Source organism: Tasmannia lanceolata, unplaced genomic scaffold (genome assembly GCF_043159265.1).
Source record: "Tasmannia lanceolata isolate RefF3 unplaced genomic scaffold, GAP_Taslan_0.1 ptg000023l, whole genome shotgun sequence".
Classification (NCBI taxonomy): Eukaryota; Viridiplantae; Streptophyta; class Magnoliopsida; order Canellales; family Winteraceae; genus Tasmannia; species Tasmannia lanceolata.
The window spans coordinates 18,965,343-18,988,475 of NW_027518700.1; the positions used below are offsets into that span (position 1 = coordinate 18,965,343).

A 23,133-nucleotide genomic window follows, 5' to 3' on the forward strand; every position below is an offset into this window, starting at 1 on the left:
GTATCCGACGTGACATTATATCCGAAAGCAAAATAGTATCTGAGGCTACATTGTATCCAAGGCGACATTATATCCGAAGTAAACATAATATCTGAAGCGACATTGTAGACGAAGGGCAACATTATATCCGAGGCAACTTTATACCAGAGGTAAGATTGTATCCGAGGCGACATTGTATCCAGAAGCGACATTGTATCCGAAAGCAAAATAGTATCCGAGGCTACATTGTATCCGAGGCGACATTATATCCGAAGGCAACAGAGACCGAAACGACATTCTAGCCAAAGGCAACAAAGTATTAGCGGCTACATTGTAACCAACGCGACTATATATCAGAGGCAACATTGTATCTGAGCCGGCAGTGTATCGGATGGCGACATAGTTTCTGAAAGAAAAATAGTATCTGAGGCTACATTGTATCCGAGGCGACATTATTTCCGAGGTAAACATAATATCTGAGGCAACTTTATAGCAGAGGTAAGATTGTATCCGAGGCGACATTGTATCCGAAGCGACATTGTATCCGAGGCGACATTGTATCCGAAGCGACATTATATCCGAAAGCAAAATAGTATCTGAGGCTACATTGTATCTGAGGCGACATTATATCCGAGGTAAACATAATATCTGAGGCAACTTTATACCAGAGGTAAGATTGTATCCGAGGCGACATTGTATTCGAAGCGACATTGTATCCGAGGCGACATTGTATCCGACGTGACATTATATCCGAAAGCAAAATAGTATCTGAGGCTACATTGTATCCAACGCGACATTATATCCGAAGTAAACATAATATCTGAAGCGACATTGTAGACGAAGGGCAACATTATATCCGAGGCGACATAGTTTCTGAAAGAAAAATAGTATCTGAGACTACATTGTATCCGAGGCGACATTATTTCCGAGGTAAACATAATATCTGAGGCAACTTTATACCAGAGGTAAGATTGTATCCGAGGCGACATTGTATTCGAAGCGACATTGTATCCGAGGCGTCATTGTATCCGACATGACATTATATCCGAAAGCAAAATAGTATCTGAGGCTACATTTTATCCAAGGCGACATTATATCCGAAGTAAACATAATATCTGAAGCGACATTGTAGACGATGGGCAACATTATATCCGAGGCAACTTTATAACAGAGGTAAGATTGTATCCGAGGCGACATTGTATCCAGAAGCGACATTGTATCAGAAAGCAAAATAGTATCCGAGGCTACATTGTATCCGAGGCGACATTATTTCCGAGGTAAACATAATATCTGAGGCAACTTTATACCAGAGGTAAGATTGTATCCGAGGCGACATTGTATTCGAAGCGACATTGTATCCGAGGCGACATTGTATCCGACGTGACATTATATCCGAAAGCAAAATAGTATCTGAGGCTACATTGTATCCAAGGCGACATTATATCCGAAGTAAACATAATATCTGAAGCGACATTGTAGACGAAGGGCAACATTATATCCGAGGCAACTTTATACCAGAGGTAAGATTGTTTCCGAGGCGACATTGTATCCAGAAGCGACATTGTATCCGAAAGCAAAATAGTATCCGAGGCTACATCGTATCCGAAGGCAACAGAGACCGAAACGACATTGTAGCCAAAGGCAACAAAGTATTAGCGGCTACATTGTAACGAACGCGACTTTATATCAGAGGCAACATTGTATCTGAGGCGGCATTGTATCCGAATGCGACATACTATCCGAAGCGACTTTGTATCCGAAAGCAAAATAGTATTCGAGGCTACATTGTATCCGAGACGACATTATATCCGAAGGGAACATAGTAATCGAGGCTACATTGTATCCGACGCAACTTTATATCCGAGGCAACATTATATTCGACGCGACATTGTATCCGAAGCGACCACGTATACGAAAGCAAAATAGTATCCGAGGCAACATTATATCCGAAGGCAGCATAATATCCGAAGCGACATTGTAGTCTAAGGGCAACATTGTATCCGAGGCGACTTTATATTCAAAGCAACATTGTATCTGAAGCGACATTATATCCAAAGGCGACATACTATCCCAAGCGACCTTGTATCCGAAAGAAAATACTATCTGACGCTACATTGTATCCGAGGCGACAGTATACTCGAAGGCAACATAGTATCCGAGTCAACAATATATCCGAATGAAACATTATAATATCGCCTCAGATATAATAGTATCCGAGGCAAAATTATAAACGAAGGCAACATAGTATCCGAAGCGACATTGTAGCCAAAGGCAACATAGTATCCGAGGCGGCATTGTATCCGAAGCGACATTGTATCCGAGGCGACATTGTATCCGAAAGCAAAATAGTATATGAGGCTACATTGTATCCGATGCGACATTATATCCGAAGTAAACATAATATCTGAAGCGACATTGTAGACGAAGGGCAACATTATATCCAAGGCAACTTTATACCAGAGGTAAGATTATCTCCGAGGCGACATTGTATCCGAAGCGACATTGTATCCGAAAGCAAAATAGTATCCGAGGCAACATTGTATCCGAGGCGACATTATATCCGAAGGCAACAGAGACCGAAACGACATTGTAGCCAAAGGCAACAAAGTATCTGCGGCTAGATTGTAACCAACGCGACTTTATATCAGAGGCAACATTGTATCTGAGCCGGCAGTGTATCGGATGGCGACATAGTTTCTGAAAGAAAAATAGTATCTGAGGCTACATTGTATCCGAGGCGACATTATTTCCGAAGTAAACATAATATCTGAGGCAACTTTATAGGAGAGGTAAGATTGTATCCGAGGCGACATTGTATCCGAAGCGACATTGTATCCGAGGCGACATTGTATCCGAAGCGACATTATATCCGAAAGCAAAATAGTATCTGAGGCTACACTGTATCCGAGGCGACATTATATCCGAAGTAAACATAATATCTGAAGCGACATTGTAGACGAAGGGCAACATTATATCCGAGGCAACTTTATACCAGAGGTAAGATTGTATCCGAGGCGACATTGTATCCGAAGCGACATTGTATCCGAAAGCAAAATAGTATCCGAGGCTACAATGTATCCGAGGCGACATTATATCCGAAGCCAACAGAGACCGAAACGACATTGTAGCCAAAGGCAACAAAGTATTTGCGGCTACATTGTAACCAACGCGACTTTCTATCAGAGGAAACATTGTATCTGAGGCGGCATTGTATCCGAATGTGGCATACTATACGAAGCGACTTTGTATCCGAAAGCAAAAGAGTATTCGAGGCTACATTGTATCCGAGACGACATTATATCCGAAGGGAACATAGTATCGGAGGCTACATTGTATCCGACACAACTTTATATCCGAGGCAACATTACAGTCGAGGCGACATTGTATCCGAAGCGACCATGTATCCGAAAGCAAAATAGTATCCGAGGCAATATTATAACCGAAGGCAGCATAGTATCCGAAGCGACATTGTAGTCGAAGGGCAATATTGTATCCGAGGCGACTTTATATTCAAAGCATCATTGTATCTGTAGCGACATCCAAAGCCGACATACTATCCCAAGCGACCTTGTATCCGAAAGAAAATACAATCTGACGCTGATTGTATCCGAGGCGAGAGTATATTCGAAGGCAACATCGTATCCGAGTCAACAATATATCCGTATGAAACATTATAATATCGCCTCAGATATAATAGTATCCAAGGCAAAATTATAAACGAAGGCAACATAGTATCCGAAGCGACATTGTAGCCAAAGGCAACACAGTGTCCGAGGCTACATTATATCCGAAGCGACATTGTAGCCAAAGGCAACAAAGTATCTGCGGCTACATTGTAACCAACGCGACTTTATATCAGAGGCAACATTATATCTGAGCCGGCATTGTATCGGATGGCGCCATAGTTTCTGAAAGAAAAATAGTATCTGAGGCTACATTGTATCCGAGGTGACACTATTACCGAAGTAAACATAATATCTGGGCGACATTGTAGACGAAGGGCAACATTATATTCGAGGCAACTTTATACCAGAGGTAAGATTGTATCCGAGGCGACATTGTATTCGAATCGACATTGTATCCGAGGCGACATTGTATCCGACGTGACATTATATCCGAAAGCAAAATAGTATCTGAGGCTACATTGTATCCAAGGCGACATTATATCCGAAGTAAACATAATATCTGAAGCGACATTGTAGACGAAGGGCAACATTATATCCGAGGCAACTTTATACCAGAGGTAAGATTGTATCCGAGGCGACATTGGATCCAGAAGCGACATTTAGTATCCGAGGCGACATTATATCCGAAGGCAACAGAGACCGAAACGACATTCTAGCCAAAGGCAACAAAGTATTAGCGGCTACATTGTAACCAACGCGACTTTATATCAGAGGCAACATTGTATCTGAGCCGGCAGTGTATCGGATGGCGACATAGTTTCTGAAAGAAAAATAGTATTTGAGGCTACATTGTATCCGAGGCGACATTATTTCCGAGGTAAACATAATATCTGAGGCAACTTTATAGCAGAGGTAAGATTGTATCCGAGGCGACATTGTATCCGAAGCGACATTGTATCCGAGGAGACATTGTATCCGAAGCGACATTGTATCCGAGGAGACATTGTATCCGAAGCGACATTATATCCGAGGTAAACATAATATCTGAGGCAACTTTATACCAGAGGTAAGATTGTATCCGAGGCGACATTGTATTCGAAGCGACATTGTATCCGAGGCGACATTGTATCCGACGTGACATTATATCCGAAAGCAAAATAGTATCTGAGGCTACATTGTATCCGAGGCGACATTATATCCGAGGTAAACATAATATCTGAGGCAACTTTATACCAGAGGTAAGATTGTATCCGAGGCGACATTGTATTCGAAGCGACATTGTATCCGAGGCGACATTGTATCCGACGTGACATTATATTCGAAAGCAAAATAGTATCTGAGGCTACATTGTATCCAAGGCGACATTATATCCGAAGTAAACATAATATCTGAAGCGACATTGTAGACGAAGGGCAACATTATATCCGAGGCGACATAGTTTCTGAAAGAAAAATAGTATCTGAGGCTACATTGTATCCGAGGCGACATTATTTCCGAGGTAAACATAATATCTGAGGCAACTTTATACCAGAGGTAAGATTGTATCCGAGGCGACATTGTATTCGAAGCGACATTGTATCCGAGGCGACATTGTATCCGACGTGACATTATATCCGAAAGCAAAATAGTATCTGAGGCTACATTGTATCCAAAGCGACATTATATCCGAAGTAAACATAATATCTGAAGCGACATTGTAGACGATGGGCAACATTATATCCGAGGCAACTTTATAACAGAGGTAAGATTGTATCCGAGGCGACATTGTATCCAGAAGCGACATTGTATCAGAAAGCAAAATAGTATCCGAGGCTACATTGTATCCGAGGCGACATTATTTCCGAGGTAAACATAATATCTGAGGCAACTTTATACCAGAGGTAAGATTGTATCCGAGGCGACATTGTATTCGAAGCGACATTGTATCCGAGGCGACATTGTATCCGACGTGACATTATATCCGAAAGCAAAATAGTATCTGAGGCTACATTGTATCCAAGGCGACATTATATCCGAAGTAAACATAATATCTGAAGCGACATTGTAGACGAAGGGCAACATTACATCCGAGGCAACTTTATACCAGAGGTAAGATTGTTTCCGAGGCGACATTGTATCCAGAAGCGACATTGTATCCGAAAGCAAAATAGTATCCGAGGCTACATCGTATCCGAAGGCAACAGAGACCGAAACGACATTGTAGCCAAAGGCAACAAAGTATTAGCGGCTACATTGTAACGAACGCGACTTTATATCAGAGGCAACATTGTATCTGAGGCGGCATTGTATCCGAATGCGACATACTATCCGAAGCGACTTTGTATCCGAAAGCAAAATAGTATTCGAGGCTACATTGTATCCGAGACGACATTATATCCGAAGGGAACATAGTAATCGAGGCTACATTGTATCCGACGCAACTTTATATCCGAGGCAACATTATATTCGACGCGACATTGTATCCGAAGCGACCACGTATACGAAAGCAAAATAGTATCCGAGGCAACATTATATCCGAAGGCAGCATAATATCCGAAGCGACATTGTAGTCGAAGGGCAACATTGTATCCGAGGCGACTTTATATTCAAAGCAACATTGTATCTGAAGCGACATTATATCCAAAGGCGACATACTATCCCAAGCGACCTTGTATCCGAAAGAAAATACTATCTGACGCTACATTGTATCCGAGGCGACAGTATACTCGAAGGCAACATAGTATCCGAGTCAACAATATATCCGAATGAAACATTATAATATCGCCTCAGATATAATAGTATCCGAGGCAAAATTATAAACGAAGGCAACATAGTATCCGAAGCGACATTGTAGCCAAAGGCAACATAGTATCCGAGGCGGCATTGTAACCGAAGCGACATTGTATCCGAGGCGACATTGTATCCGAAAGCAAAATAGTATCTGAGGCTACATTGTATCCGAGGCTATATTGTATCCGAAGCGACCCTGTATCCGAAAGCAAAATAGTATCCAAGGCTATATTGTAATTGAGGCGACATTATATCCGAAGGCAACAGAGTATCTGAAGCGACATTGTAGTCGAAGAGCAACATTGTATCCTAGGCGACTTAATATTCGAAGCAACATTGTATCAGAAGCGACATTATAGCCGAAGGCGACATAGTATCCCAAGCGACCTTGTATCCGAAAGAAAATTAAATTCGACGCTACATTGCATCCGAGGCGACATTATATCCTAAGGCAACATAGTATCCGAGGCAACAATATATTTGAAGTAAACATTATAATATCGCCTCCGATATAATAGAATCTGAGGCGACATTATATGTGAAGGCAACATAGTATCCAGACTATACAGTATCTGAGGTGACATTTTATCCGAGGCGACATTATATCCGAAGGCGACATAGTGTCCGAAACAACCTTGTTTCCAAAAGAAAATACTATCCGAGGCTACAATATCTCCAAGGCGACATTATATCCGAATGCAACATAGTATCCGAAGTGACATTTTAGTCTAATGCAACATAGTATCCGATGCTACATTGTATCCGAAGCGACTTTATATTCGAGGCAACATTGTATCCGAAAGTGACATAGTATCCGAAGCGACTTTGTATTCGAAAGCAAAATAGTATCCGAGGCTAAATTGAATCCGATGTGACAATATATCTGTAGCGACATTGTAGCGGAAAGCCACATAGTATCCAAGGCTACATTGTATCTGAGGCGACTTTATTTTCGAGGCGACACTGTATCCAAGGCGACATAGTATCCGAAGCGATCTGGTATCCAAAAGACAATAGTATATGAGGCAACATTGTATATGAGGCGGTATTGTATTCGAAAGCAAAATAGTATTCGAGGCTACATTGTATCCGAGACAACATTATATCCGAAGGCAACATAGTATCCGAAGCGATATTGTAGCCGAAGGCAACATAGTATCCGAGGCTATATTGTATCCGACGCAACTTTATATCCGAGGCAACATTGTATTCGAGGCGACTTTATATCCGAAGCGACCTTGTATCCGAAAGCAAAATAGTATCCAAGGCGACATTATATCTGAAGGCAACATAGTCTCCGAAGCGACATTGTTGCCGAAGGCAACATAGTATCCGAGGCGACATTGTATCCAAGGCGACAAAGAAAATAGTATCTGAGGCAACATTGTATCTAAGGCGACATTATATCCGAAGGCAACGTAGTATCCGATGCGACCTTGTTGTCGAAGGCAACATAATATCCGATGGAACATTCTATCCGAAGCGACTTTATATCCGAGGCGACATAGTATCCTAAGCGACCTTGTGTCCGAAAGCAAAATAATATCTGAAGGCAACATAGTATCCGAAGAGAAATTGAAGCCGAAGGCAACATATTATCCGAGGTGACGTTATACCTAAGGCAACATTGTATCCGGGGCGACATTGTATTCGAAGCGACCTTCTAACCGATAGCAAAATAGTATTCGAAGCGACATTGTATTCGAAGCGACATTGTAGCCAAAGGCAACATATTATCCAAGGCTACATTGTATCCGATTATAACTGAGGTAACATAGTATCTGAGGCGACATTGTATCCGAAAGCCACATAGTATCCGAGGCGACCTTATAACCGGAAGCAAAACAGTATCCAAGGCGACATTGTATTCAAGGCGACATTATATTCTAAGGCAACATAGTATCCGAGGCGACATAGCATCCGAGGCGACATAGTATCCGAAGCGACCTCGTATCCGAAAGAAAATAGTATCCGGGGCTACATTGTATCCGAGGCGACTTTATATCCGAGGTAACATTGTATCCGAGGCGACATTGTATCCAAAGGCGACATAGTATCCGAAGCGACCTTGTATCCGAAAGAAAATAGTATCCGAAGCGACATTGTAGCCGAAGGCAACATAATATCCGAGGTTACATTATATCCAATGCGACTTTATATGCATAATTTCCTCCCACTTAAGGATGTGTCTTTGTGTGTAGTCTAAGCCTCCATATTTGATGAATTTCACTCTTTGATAGTTCCCTACATCACTCGTGTTGATATGCTTGATAATGCTTAAGAGCTCATCCATGCAATCTATATGAACTTTAAATGAATTTGTATAGCAGGAATTTAGCTTCTCCTTAAAGTATTCCAGTTTGCCCATAAAGTTTATCATTCTAACCATCAATTCTCCACTCTTTCCGCCAGTTATCAATTCCAATTTCAATTCCATGAATTTCGTGCCATGCCAAGTTAAGTCTAAATGGTTTACTCTTGAAGTTTTGCTCTTTCGAAAATCATAGAGGACAATGGTCAAAAACCAGTCTAAGGAGAGCCATCACTCCAATCTCCAAGAATTGATCCTCCCAATCCTTGAGATCATAATAAATCTATCCAAGCCGCTAAAGATTGAATGTAACTAACTATTGGTTCAAGTGAATCTCACACCATTCTTTGGCAAGTTAATAGGTTTTTGATCTTGAATAAAGATTGACTTCCTTCCGACTACTAATCGTGTATCTCATACCATTCTTTGGCAAGTTAATAAGTTTTTGATCTTGAATAAAGATCGACTGCTTCCTACTACTAGTCGCGTATGTCATGCTTTTCTCATGAGTGAATCCGGCAGTGTTAATCACTTCCCCAATACATCACAGAAGATTTCATGTTGCAACTGTAGCCAGTTACATCCATAAGCGATCCCTTCTGCTCGTGTAGACCCCAGTTAGAATCCATTTGAAATTGTTTACAATCTTCTTCAATCAAATCATTTCCCAACATCTTGAATCGAATCTGTGCTAAGAATTTTTCGGTGTGAAGGCCCACTGCAATCACTGTATCTTTCTTTTTTGAAACTAATCATTGTATCTTTCTTCTAGATAATAATTATGTCATCCTTTAGCCATGTAGCATGTGATTTTTGTGTCCAACTAACTTCTTCCCAAGTAAGGATGTGCCTTCGTATATTTCCTAATCCTCCATGTATAACTGAGCTTCACTCTCTGATGTCTCTTTTTTCGCTCATTGTGTCAATATGCTTGATCATGCATAAGAGCTCATCCAAGTGATTTGTACAAGTTTTAAATGAATTGGTATTCTAGGATTTTAGCTTGTCCTTAAAGTAATAATGTTTGAACATGGAGTGTAATATTTGAACCATCAATTTTGGACTCTTCTTGGTTACCAATTCAAGTCTCAATTCTATGGATTTCCCACTGAGCAAAGTTAAATATGAATGGTTTACTCTCAAAGTTTTGATTCTTTGAAAATAGTAGAGTACAATGGTGGAAAACAAGTCTATGGAGTGTCATCATTCGAACCTCTAAGAATTGATCTTCCCAACCCTTCGAGATCAAAAATCTGGCCAAGCCGCTAAAGATTGAAGAGAACTGATTGTTTCTCCAAGTGTATCTCACACTATCCTTTAGGATGTAAATAAGTTCATGGTCTTGAGTAAAGTTTGACAGCATCCTACTGTTAGCCGTGCACTTGCCCCCATTACTTTTATAATGGCCGAATCTAGTAGTGTTGATCTCTTCCCAAATACATAATGAAAGATTTCATCTTTGATTGAACCCAGATAAATCTATACGTGGTGATCCCTTCCTCTTGTGTCAACAGAATAGTAAACCCTAAGTTGAAATCCATTTGAAATTATTTGCAATTATCATGAATTGAAGCATTTCCTGTCAGACAGAATAGAATTGAGACTGAGAATTTTCCAGTGTGATGGCCCACTGCTCTTTATTTGTATATTTCTCCCTGGTAGTAATTATGCCATCCTTGAGCCATGTAGCATGCGATTTTTATCTCCAAGTAATTCATGACGGATTGTTTTGGTTGCAAGTTGCAACTGTCGCAACAAATTCCTCCGCTTTTTCTTTTCCTCTGAGGCAAAGCATGTTTAAGAAATGACAACATGGAGAGAGTTGGTTTTGTTTGTCTAATCAACTTTCTTGATCTCTAGGACAATTGGTATGATTGATAACTAAAAAATATACTTTGGAATCTAAACTAAGAATTGGGTTCTGTCAAAAAACACTGGAATGAATGGAAGGGAGGATAAACTGAGTGTGGGAATGTCTGAGATCCAACCTCATGGCTGCAACACAGCAATATCCCAAAAAAATCCTCCTTTAAATCCAAGTTTGATAAAACTTGCCTACTTTCTCTCAATCAAGCTTGATTATTTTGAAGTTTCAGTGAAGTTTCAAATGGAAGAAGGGTGGCTGCAATACTTAGATGTCAAAGGGCTTGGTTGATACTAATGATTGCACGGTACCTGAAAATCCGTCAAGGATTGGGCCCCCAACAATATGTTATGGCCTGTACAGTTAAGCCCAAGTCTTAAAAGGAAACAATTGACAAAAATTGAAAAGTTGATATGAACTACACTTTGTAAATGCCTATGGCGATTTGTCTGTGAATGTATGCTAAAGTCTATCCAAATTCTCCCATATACATTGACCATCTTGCATTGGCCTTGGTCTTTGACTGCTCTAGTTGTCTTATCTAGATGAACTCAAACCCATGGAAGAAATAACTCTGTTATCATCAGATGTCTTACAGCAGAACATAACGAAAAATGAATTGACATATTATGAAAAGAGAAAAAAAGAGTAGGCATGTCCACAGAAGTAAAACACAAACCCATGTAAGAAACAACCCTATTATCATCAGATGTCTCACAGCAAAACATAACAAAAAATGCATTGACATATTATGGAAAAAAAATACTAGGCATGGTGTTGCATTTCGTCCGAAAAGAGACATCAAAGCTATACTTGGATGCATAAAAGAAAATAAAAGGAAGATGGCCAAAAAAGGGTGACATTTTACCTAACTTCACCTTCTAATATAAAGATATGAGGCTAGAATTCACGATAAATATTTTGTAAAAGAAAATTTAAAAGAACAGAAAAAAAATGATAAGGAAAGATAGTGATTGGATAGTAGCACAAAACCTCTGGTGATTGAATCTTGGTGTTCCGTGGGAGAAATTAATCCTGAAACATAAAACAGTGCAAATCATCGAAGAGGTCAAAAACATATATCCTACTAGCAGCATGGAGTCATAAACTGAACCAATTGCAACATCAGACCTGAGTGATAAGATAAAAATCAGATAAAACCCCTTTTTTTAATGATGCTAAAGGTGAGATAAAATCCTAAAAATTCAAACTGACTCTCTCAATTCTGAAACCTAGAAATCCTACATAGAATGAAAAGAAAGAACCAAAAATCAGTGCTGATCAAACAAAAAAATCATTGTTGTTGCAAAATTCAAGAAAGAACCAAAAACCAATGCTGATCAAACAAGAAATTCCCATGAGTTATCAAAGAACAGAAAGAACGAAAAAGGAATTCACCATCAGACGAACCCAAAAATCGGCGTTGCAGAACAAAGGAAAGGAAATGGACATGAAGAAACCCTAATTCCCCAAAACCTGAAAACATCCAAAATTAAATCCCCACAAAACCTGAAAAATAAAATCATCAGAACACACAAATGAGAAAGAAAAGTGCCTCTGAAACTCTCTTTCTCCAGACCAGAAATCAAATCTAACAACCGAAACCCTAACCAGAGAGAGACAGAGAGAGAGAGATCAAGTGTTTCAGAAAACCTAACCCAAAAGGACAAAACAAAGCGATCGGGCAATTCAGAAACCTATAACCCAAAACAAAGAAGATCAAGCGTTTCAGAAAACCTAACCCAAAACGAAGAGATCAAGCGTTTCAGAAACCCACCCTAAACCAAAACAAAGAAGTTCAAGCCTTTCAACAACCGTAGAGGAGATGTTTCTTTTGAATGGTAAATAAGAGATGTTATTACCACGATTACATCTTTTAAACCATTTTCTTCTCCCAAATAACTTCTCAAATCAGTTCAACTCTCTATAATGTCCTTTTTCAGAAGAAAAAAATCCTAAGAAATTCTACCCATCTCCCCATCATTACACACCTGAAAATACTTCCATGAATCAAAAGGAACAAAATCAATCACAGAAACCGCATTCTGATCACAAAACCAGGTCAAAATAAAAAAAATTAGGTTTCTGTAACCTAAAAACACATGAAATTGAAAGAGAAAAAGGAAACCCTACCTGGAATTCCCGGGATCTTCGGTGCTAAGAGGCACGATTTCTCTGTACAAAGTTGTTCGATTTCTCGTCGCCATGGAGAGAGAAGAAAAAAACGAGAGGGAATAAAGAATTAGGGTTTTGTGTATATAGAGAATGGTCTGATTACAGATCAAACAGATCTGTATACAGATCAAACAGATCTGTAGATGAATATTCTTCTACATGAGGTTTTTTTCATTTTCTGGGAAAGAAATAAAGCGAAAAAGGGTTAGGGTTTTCGGGAAGGAGGAAAAAAAATGAGATTTGATTTTAGGGTTAGGGTTTGACAGAGGCGGAATACGAAATGGATTTTTGCATTTTTTTTAGGGTTTTCTGAGGAACAGGTAGAGAGATAGAGAGCAAAAAAGTAAGAGAAAGAGGGGGGAAATCAGAGGAATCGATGAGGATCCGATTGTATATACAGAGGAACAAAGAGGAGAAACGATTCTGATAAAATGATGAGAGAGAGAGAGAGAGCGAGATTTTTTTTTTCTTCGGGGATGAACAGAGGCGGAATAGGAAATGGGCTCTTGTATTGCTGAAGAAGGAAGCTGTTAATCCAGCTCAGTGCTCTCACGTGGTGCACAACGACCGACATTCTCAATGAACACGTGTGTAGTTTATAACCGTAGATCGGATAAATTATCATCTCGTGGTTCATAAATCCTCGGTTGTTAAAAAGAGACGGTCAACTGAATGCATATAGGGAGGGGTGTTTTAGTAAAAATACGGGCTTGCAATATTCAAATTACTTAAGCGGGAAGATCGTTTTAGAAACCACAACGGCTCTCTTGTCCGAACTAGGGGTGTCAACGGATCCACTTCGGGTCGGATCCACCTATGTCACAGTCACGATCCATTCAAATTCCTTATCGGTCGGGCCGGAGTCGGATTGTTCTTCGGATCCTACTTTCCACGTCATGATCACGATCCATTTTAATTCGAACCGTCCATCGGAGTGTCCTATAATGTCCCACTAAGCTAAGTAAACAATTAATTTTTTTAAAAAGTGATAGAATTGCAGTCCACTATTAGTGTGTCTCTATACATTTTCTTCAACTAAATTAAAATTTTATCTATGTTTAATCTATGTGTATAATAATGCTTGTAAACAATAAAACTAATCAAAATTACAACTTAGCTTATGATGCATAAAGAACAAAACCCCTCTCTCTCTTCCTTCGTGAACGTATGAAACGAAACGACTGAAATAAGTGAAATCGCATTCCCATCCGATTCATTAAGTAATAAGAGAGGTTTTGACCAAAATGCCCTTCATAGAACGGTTAGCATTAACAAAATTTGGAGGGTATTTTTGTAAACCATTTCGGATCGTGACTATCCAATGGGCATTTGTGGCATGCCCATACACAATCCAAAATTTTTCGGATCTCAAATTTGATGATCCGAAATATGCCCATGGATCCTATTCATATGTTTAGATCCCGTTCATTAACGTTCGGATTCGGACGATCCATCGGACCGTCTAGATCCATTGACACCCCTAGTCCGAACGTCTTTGCCTTTCCCACGTGGATGACACGATCTAAGCACCCGTGATAAAGGTAACTTCTTCCCACACGACATTTTATTGGATCACCCCCTTGTAGGAAGGGTGTCAATTTTGGCTCGGGTACGGAGGCCCGCTCGAGCTTGGCTCGAAAAAAGCTCGGATTCGAGCTCGGCTCGAATCCTTAATGAGCCGAGCCGAGCCGGCTCATCAGGCTCGTTAAGCTTAACGAGCCGAGCCTAATTTAGGCCAGACTCGGCTCGTTAAGGCTCGTTAAGAATTTAATATATTTAAATATATATTATATATTAATTTATACATTAAAAGGGTTGTCCAGGAAGTGAAAGGGGGGGCAAAATATGTCACTTCATTTTTGGAACCCCATTTGTTACTAGGACCACCCCCCATAGTGTAAAAAAAAGTAGTCAAATTACACTAGTAGGGCTGTCCAGGGAAGATGAGAGGTGTGAACATAATATAATCCGAGCTCGGTAAGGCTCGCGAGCCTGGCCGAGCCTGACCAAGCCGAGCCGAGCCCGAGCCTGGTTCGAGCCCGAGCCGAGCCGAGCTTTTGAGCTTAACGAGCCGAGCCGAGCCTGGCCAAGCTCGGCTCGGCTCGTTTACACCCCTAGTCAAAAAGCATTAAAGTCTACCCCAATTCACGTTACAAGTCTATTGGGGGTGAGGGGGGAGGGGCGAAAAAATCATCTCCCTTTTTACTGGGGCCTACATCTTCCTGGCTTTGAGAATCAGTTCTGTTGATCTGAGTGGCAACTAACAATTTGATCAGATAATCTAGACCATTGATCCTTTGACCATGGAAAATGACTCGACAAATTATATGGGTACTCTCCTAGTAAGAAAATCCTCATAAAATAGGCAATTACAAGGGGGCGTGTGTATGTGGGTCCATTGGGTGTGGGTGTGGGCCCACTTGCTAGGCAACATGAAGACAACGTAACGAAATGTTCTTTTCTAATTTTTCAGTTATGAAAACCAACAAGTTTTGTGAAAAAAAATAAACTTTTCCAGCAAGTTTGTGAAAAAAGAGGAAATACTTGTCTAACTCTTTATTTATAAACCCAGCGGGCTCAAATCATATGCCCAACAAAGATCCCACACTATTCAGAAAATTGAGGCTTGCAAATATCAATTATGTAAAGTCATTCCTTGAATGTGATTAATTGGATGACCAGAAGAGAGAAATACTCCTTGAGTTGTGCATTATAAGATTTTAATAAATGTGGCAATGGATCTGTGTAGTAGGATAGTTGTTTTGAGAAACGAACACAATGCTCATCATAAGTCCAAAAGTGACTATTTGTCATAAAATTAAACATGATTTTGAGTCCAGTAATGTTTTTTACTCAAAAATTGATTCTCAAAGCCGAAAACAAACATGGACTAAGTGAATTATATGGTACGCTGATGTTTAAAAAAAAAAAAAAAAGAATTCGATGGAATCCAATCCAAAAAAATCAATGAAATCAGTGGAATTTTTATTTAATTAGAATAAAAATTCTATTTTTAACAACTGGCCCAGATGATTTGCGCAGATCTGACCATTGGATCTAAATTATAGAACATGAATTAATATCTTGCTTGTAACTGTATATATTGTTCTACTACTTGAGAAGAATTCCACTCCTTTATGTTCAGTTTTCTTGCATTAGTCTAAGCCACATCCAGTCCATGCCTTTTAATTTTCTTCCCATATTAACATTCCACTTTCTAATAGACCAGCAGTACAGTCCACATTCAGTTTGAAATAAACTCCTACCTCTGTTTTTTTTTTTTTTTTGAATGGTTCAACTCCTTCCTCTGTTACGACTTGCAAAAACTGAAACTGAACTATAGTGAGCAATTTGTACCTAAACGATGAGAATGAGACGAGCAAAGAAACATACCATAGCAATACATGATATGCTCACGGCATTGGTGGGAGTAGACGGGAGTCGGGTGCAATGACGGCCTCTTGCACAAGTTTCGTAGAGTTATTAGGATCAGGACCCCAAAGGAACTCGCTCATGTTAGGTGTCTCAACAAATGATGTAGAGCGCCGTTGCTAGGGCGAAATCTCATAGAAACAAAGGTGCCTGTGCAAAGCTCATCATAGATCGAACCATGTCTAACAGTGTTCGATTTCTCCTCTCTGACACACCATTTAACTCTGGTGTTGCAGGTGGAGTCCATTGAGAAACTATTCCGCTTTCTTTTAAGTAGTCCTTAAACTCATCTGAGAGGTACTCTCCTCCCCTATCGGAGCGAAGTGTCTTAATCTTCTTGTTTAGCTGATTTTCTACTTCATTCTTGAACTCTTTGAACTTTTCAAAGGTCTCAGGTTGAGTAAGAATCATCTTTCCTATTTTACCCATTCCATGAACAAATCTTGTCATTATGCCATCTTTATTTTTGTTCCAACCAAGACGCTTCCTTGTTTCAAGGTCCCTCACTCCTCAATCAATTGTTAAATAGAAATTATTTCTCCGGTCAGTTTTCCCGTCTAGTCCACCAGTCATCTTGTCCATCCAAAACTATAACTTCGTGGCAAAATGAAACTCTGGTCCGAATAAAATCAAAAGGAGAATAATACCAATTCACATGAAATCTTATCAATCTCATCAAGCTCTCTTCCTCTGTCCCTCTAACAAATAGTCCACCTCACAACTTCCTTTGCTTCCTTTCTGCACATCAAGAAGGAACAAAAATTTTGTATATAAAAAATAAATTAATAGATCGAAGGAAGCCATTAGAAAAATAGATCCAGGGAAAAACATGATAAAACACCATGTACTAAAACACATTTTTATAAACAAAAAGGTACTTCTGATAGATAGAAGACTTTTATAGGAAATAAGATCACCTATTGCAGTAGTTGAATGATTTTGGATCATGAGATGATTTTTGGCGGAGTTGGGTTTGGTTTTTATTTTGAAAAAAAAAGCAAACTAGCTTGTTTCCAAATTGGAGCTTCCAATTATGGTTAGTTTCCCTTGTTTTTGGGATTTCTCTAGAAACTTTGGATTTTGCATATGAAAATTGAGAACTCTATAAATACAAGATAAAGGAATAGAGTTTGCAAGAGCTGTTCCATAATTTCATGTGCTGAAAATTGGTAGAGACACTCCAAAGTCTTTCTCTTCTTCTTCAATTCCATCAACTAGTTTTGTCTTTTATAAAAAGAAGACAAACATCCAACCAAGCTCCATTGATCTAAATACATATTCCCATATTATTATTTGATTTTGATTAGATTATAAAGTAAACAAAGAGTTGTTTACAAGATCCTATGTGCAATGAAAGGAATCCATGGGTTCAACTTGCGGTTTCGCATCTATTAGATCGTTGTCGAATTTTTGAGAAGTACATCACGCAGATGTTTTTCTTCTCATCAGCAAAATAAGTTATTTATATTTATATTTAATAAATCAAATTAAAATCAATAAGTCCCTAGGAATTCTGGGTTAGAGCAAAATTTTTATTTTACACGGTTTATTCTTCCGCAACGTGTAGCGATTTTGCTTGGGATTTTACAACAAATCTAACAAGTAGTATCAAAGCTAACTAGGGAATAGATTAGGAGGCTAATGAACCAAAGATAGATCATGCAGTGATCTTCTGTGAGTCCAGACGTTTATCCTAGCTATCCGAGGTTCCTAGTCTTTGTGTGTTTTAATAAACAAAGGATGTTAGTCGGAAAACAGCAAAACTGAACCGCATGGTGGATTTCTAGACTGATCACTTTACATGGTTGGAAACTAGACTCGAATACGAATCCAAAAAATCAAGAATCATCAAAATCCGAGAAGCAGTTTAAGAGATATGATTTTTCAAAGTTCGGAAAAAGTTGTTGGAATTCAGGAAATTAATTTCAAAAATTGATTTGGAATTTTTTTTCTCCACCCCAAACGATTTGAAAAGCCTATAACCCAGGCGTAGACTTTTCTAATAATGTCTTGAGGTGTTTTTAGAATTATCAGATCCTTGAGAAAGCATTCGAGTAACTATATCTCACTCAAAGTTTCTTGAATGGTCATGCTATCCGGATTGTGTTCCCGGTATGGAACAATTTTGTTTTCACAAATCAAACGATCTTGTTTTCACGCAAAATTTTGAAAGCTGATTTATTAGACCATATATAAGGGTTTTATGATGTTTTTAACTATAATAAGGACGGTTGTGTGTTGATCAAAATTGAATTAACCCGGTTTTGTGCGAATTGATCGGTATTGGTGAAAGATGGGCAAAAAGGAGATTGGACCTCAATTCATGCATGAGATGCATGATCTTTTTATGAATGTTATGATCTGATGTGATGATTTATTTCATGGTTTGTAATATTAAAGTCCGCAGTGTAATTTAATTATTTCAGTTTTTAATTACTCACTCTGGGCAGTTGGGCGGACGACTGGTTTCCCATGGAGATTGATTATGATGTATAGATTACCTAGCCTAGTGTAGGACACTAGGGTAGTTTATATTTGTTTCTCCAAGACAAATTGAAGATGAGATCATTCTCTTGGTGCTCAATCGATGGATTATGAAAATTGCAGCATGGTGATGCTCCAAATTTACTGGTAGATCGAGGCAGATTCGATCCAACCAAAGAGGGACAAACTTGCTGATGTTGTGGATCTTGTTGTGCTTCAAATAATGAGTCAAATCAGATTACACTCCTTTGGGAATTCTCTTTGAGGCCAGCGAAGTTTTCCTTGTGCCGTTGCACAAAGTTGCCCATAATTCACCCTCAATTTGGCAAGATAGTGTTGTAGGGATTCCCTTATTCAAATAAGGTTAGTGGGAGAATCCCTATGATCCAAGTTGCCCAATTGGGTTTCATGGATGGTGTGTTTCTATTTCCATGGTTTTATGGTTTGCTTTTCATGTGATGGATGGCATGGTTTAGTTCGTGATGTATGTTTTTCTTTTATGCAATGGATGCCAAATCAAACATACGCGATGATGATTGTAACTCCCACATTAAATAACCCTCTTAAAAATATTAAGTTGATAAACGGGGTTAAGTCGAAAGGACAAGACCTCGTGGCCTTCCATAGCCATCTAACCATTGGCTAGTCTAGGAAATAGGATGGTCACATGCCAAAGCAGAAGCAGATCTTGTTTCTTGACTAGAGTAAACCGTTAGATTCCTACTAGGAAATATGAGAATTTGCATGATACATTGGTCACATGCCAAAGCAAAAGCCATTGTAGATTGCATAGTTTTCACATGCGGTGGTTAAAACTTAACCAAGCAAAGGGTATTGACATCCAAAGGATATACATACTGCAATGCTTGGAGGCCAAACATAAATCGGATCTCATAGGATTAGATGAATCCACTTATTCAAAGTTGGTGAATAAGTTTCCGATGCCTATTGGAGAAATTATAAATTTCTCTTGATTCATGAGGTTGAGGGGCCCGTGAATGAGAAGTGCAATGGGTGGTTCCATCGTAGATCAAAATCCCGGATCCGGTGGATATGTCATGAAATTAACTAAAATGGTAGTTTTGCTAATTATGCCTCTTTCCTTTGCGCGTTGATACCATGGCTTCATTCAACCCATTAGCTGAGATCCTAGACGAAAATAAGTTAACTGGTCCAAAATACCTCGACTGGGAAAGGAACCTAATGCTAGTGCTCACAGCCGCTAAAGTTTATTGGGTTCTTACCACTGAGGAGCTTGAACTACCAGGTCCCGATGCGCCTCAAGCAGACCACGATAGAAAGTCTACGTGGCTTGAGGACGATGAGATGGCAAAGTGTTACATCCTTGGCTCTACGTCCAATGTGCTGCAGCAGCAAAATATTGGAATTGCAGCGGCCTCAGATATAATGCTAAATATTAAAGAAATGTTTAGAGAGCAACATCTCACTTTTTCAACTTTTTAAGAGGATTTTGTTTGATCAAATATCAAGGATGGATGCCCTGCATGTGTACATGCACGCCATGTGTCAATGCACGCCCACTCATCATATGAAATCTAGTATATCCTTAGTGTGCATCGTTTCTATACCTAGCATAGATTTTAGGAAAGTTTATTGGAGGAGGCAAGTTTTTATTAAGGTGACCGGGCAAACATGTCCGTACTAATCCCAAAGATCAAAGAGATCCTTGACCTTTACTACTTGCTCCTGTCCTTATCTGTAGAGTTGCCTTTTTAGCAAGGCTGTGCAAATCCTCACCGTAAATTTCATCACGTCACACTCCCATACTGACCCTTGATTTTCTATGTAAGGACCTCAAAACCCTACTTATTGATCCAAAGCCTTCTTCCATCGCATCCCTTTCTTACTTTATTGAATTGGGGAAACAAGTCTGCCAACAATCTTCTCATCATCCAAAATCATTCAGTCATTGCAAAAGGTGATCTTAATTCCTATGAAATGCAGAAGTACAGGTTCGTTTATAAAAATGTGTTTTAACATAGGCTGTTTTGTCATACTTTTCCCTAGATCTATTGTTTAATGGCTTCGTTAGATCTATGTACTTTTTTCTTTTATACCACTTTTTTGTTCCTTCTTGACGTGCAGAAAGGAAGCAAAGGAAGAAGGTGTGATTTGGACTATTTGTTAGAGGGGCAGAGGAAGAGAGCCTGATGAGATTGATAGGATTTCATGTGAATTGGTAAGAAGTGGGTAAGGCAATTGTTCTGCCTTTGATTTTATTCGGACCCGAGTTTCGTTTTGTCGTGAAGTTATTGTTTTGATTGGACAAGATGATTGGTGGACTAGATGGGATAACTGAGGGGAGAAATAATTTCTATTTCACAATTGATGGAGGAGTGAGGGAGCTTGATACAAGGGAGAGTCTTGGTTGGAATGAAAATAAAGATGGCATAATGAAATGATTTGTTCATGGAATGGGTGACATAGGAAAGATGACTCTTAGGCAACTTGTTTACAACGAGCGTGGATTTATAATACTAAATTATAAATTTTCGGCTTAAGTTGAATTATAAGGGTCTAATTTAGATTTGTTTGATATGATTTTCTTCTTGTTTAAGGGCAACTATTTAGAGTTACAAAATAATAAGTAAATTGTCATATTTTGAAGAGGAGCCTGAGGGAACTTGTGATATTTAGATGAAGAATTCGAGGAGTATTTTTTTATGTTATCTTGTAGCATTTTATTTTTTTTAATCTTTGTCAATGAGAGTGTTTAGAGTTGCAAGATATTGGTAAAGAGATTGTAATGAAATGTAGTATTGGGCATTTTCATGAATATTATAGGAAAATAAATTGTGAGATCTTCTTCATGTCTTTTATCCTTCTTCTTGCGCGATGATAAGTTTTCACTGCATTTGATGTAACATATTTTTTGTTAAAATCAGTCTTTTGGTAAAAATAATAATGAATGGCTTGAGTTGGAAAAGTCTGCATGATTTAATCTGATTTGTTTATGGAATAAATTACTACAAGAAATATAGGCTATTGCGTCGAATTTATGTAACGATCACACAAAATGACCTATACTAAATATTGACCAATTAATATAACCGTTGCCCCAAAAATGATTTAGGCGGCAATGTTAGGCCGTATACTAAAAATGCGTATAACGGCGACTTAATATAACCGTCCCCAATGCGACAATTTGGCAGCAACAAACATTATCTATCACCCATATGTTTAGCATAAAAATATATTGAAGGAATCGTTTTTGTGTCCATCACTAAACCTTCACTAATAATAATCCTAACCCTCCGATATTTAGAGCCTATATAATGTGTAGCCCCTCTATAGATCTAAGGTTGGAATCATCTTGTGGAGATGATCTACGGTGTATGCCATATTTACATTGTGGTCTAGTATATGTATGGCTTGAATCATCTTGTTACGTGGGCCCAATATACTTTTCGAAAAATATGGACTTTACTGCACTCACCGTCTAAATCTCTTCATTTAAAACCATGCACGTCATAATGGACGAGCTTGAATTTAAGCTTAAAGTAAATCTACTACGACTTTGCACAAGTAATGAAATTGTTTTCATTCCATCTGTACTTAGTTACAAACACCATACGATACAAGTAGTGACGAAAAAACCAGAGCAACCAAGAAAACTTAAATGATTAATAAAATTTTGTTTCTAGCTTTCATGGATAACGTATAAAAGTCTTTAGAGCATACGAAAGTGAGTTTATTCTACAGTTTTTCTTTAGGCAGGCCAATACATAAGTAGAATGAATGGTAGATATTTGCATATGGAAGTGATTTATTTGTAACTAATAAGAAAATCCACCCAAATAAGATCATATTTTACCCTATCAGAAGCACGTAGGAACTGAAGCCCACCAATTCATTGGGTAATAAGAATTCTAGAAAACGAACCTTATGAAATACGCCTAACGAAAAAAAATATACTGATGAAACAAAGACTCATGTAACAAAAGCCGGCAGATTAGCTTCTTCTTTTGGGAAGAATTGTTATTTCAGGGTATGAAAAGCAGTACCCATATGAGGGCTCCAAAGGGTAGCTAGTGAACATATTGTTCCAAAAGGGAAACATATGATAAACCCAAAATCATAAAATAAAAAAAGATATAAAATAGATATACGAATCTATAACCGAAAATCCCAACAAAAATAGACGAATTCGTAAATCTTAAAGCCAACGCCATGCATGTATGGAATATTTTGCTCCAAAGGGTACGAATGGATATTTTTGTGCAATATAGACACAGTCGTTTAAATCATCACTACCGTCAAATTGGAGAACATGCCATTGATCTGGACCAACCAATTGGTGGACTTCCATAAGTTGCGATCGGATTCTCGAGCGGGGAAGCCCACGTCAAAATACAAAGGGAGTCTATTGACGGTATTAATGGACCCTGATGGTCCAATGGATCCAAATGGTTTGAATATTAAAGGAAAGGATTTGGGCACAATAGCTGGATCTGAACCCTGTTTATTGGATC

At 38.9% G+C, this 23,133-nt stretch overlaps 2 protein-coding genes across 6 annotated transcripts in view; one reads left to right on the plus strand and one right to left on the minus strand.

Moving 5' to 3' along the window:
* The window catches only part of LOC143856225 (uncharacterized), a 62,228-nt gene extending 48,981 nt beyond the window's left edge, over positions 1-13,247 (minus strand). For all 5 annotated transcript variants that reach the window (XR_013238134.1, XR_013238135.1, XR_013238133.1 and 2 more), the window contains exons 1-2: positions 12,683-13,247; positions 11,543-11,584 (exon numbers count right to left, since the gene is read on the minus strand). The gene's annotated coding sequence lies outside the window, so the exon portion shown is untranslated. The remainder of the gene's footprint in view (positions 1-11,542; positions 11,585-12,682) is intronic.
* A 6,512-nt stretch (positions 13,248-19,759) lies between these two features.
* LOC143855911 (uncharacterized) lies at positions 19,760-20,104 on the plus strand. Its single transcript, XM_077365961.1, has one exon. The coding sequence runs from the start codon at positions 19,760-19,762 to the stop codon at positions 20,102-20,104; it is 345 nt and encodes a 114-aa protein (XP_077222076.1).
* The last annotated feature ends 3,029 nt before the right edge of the window (positions 20,105-23,133 follow it).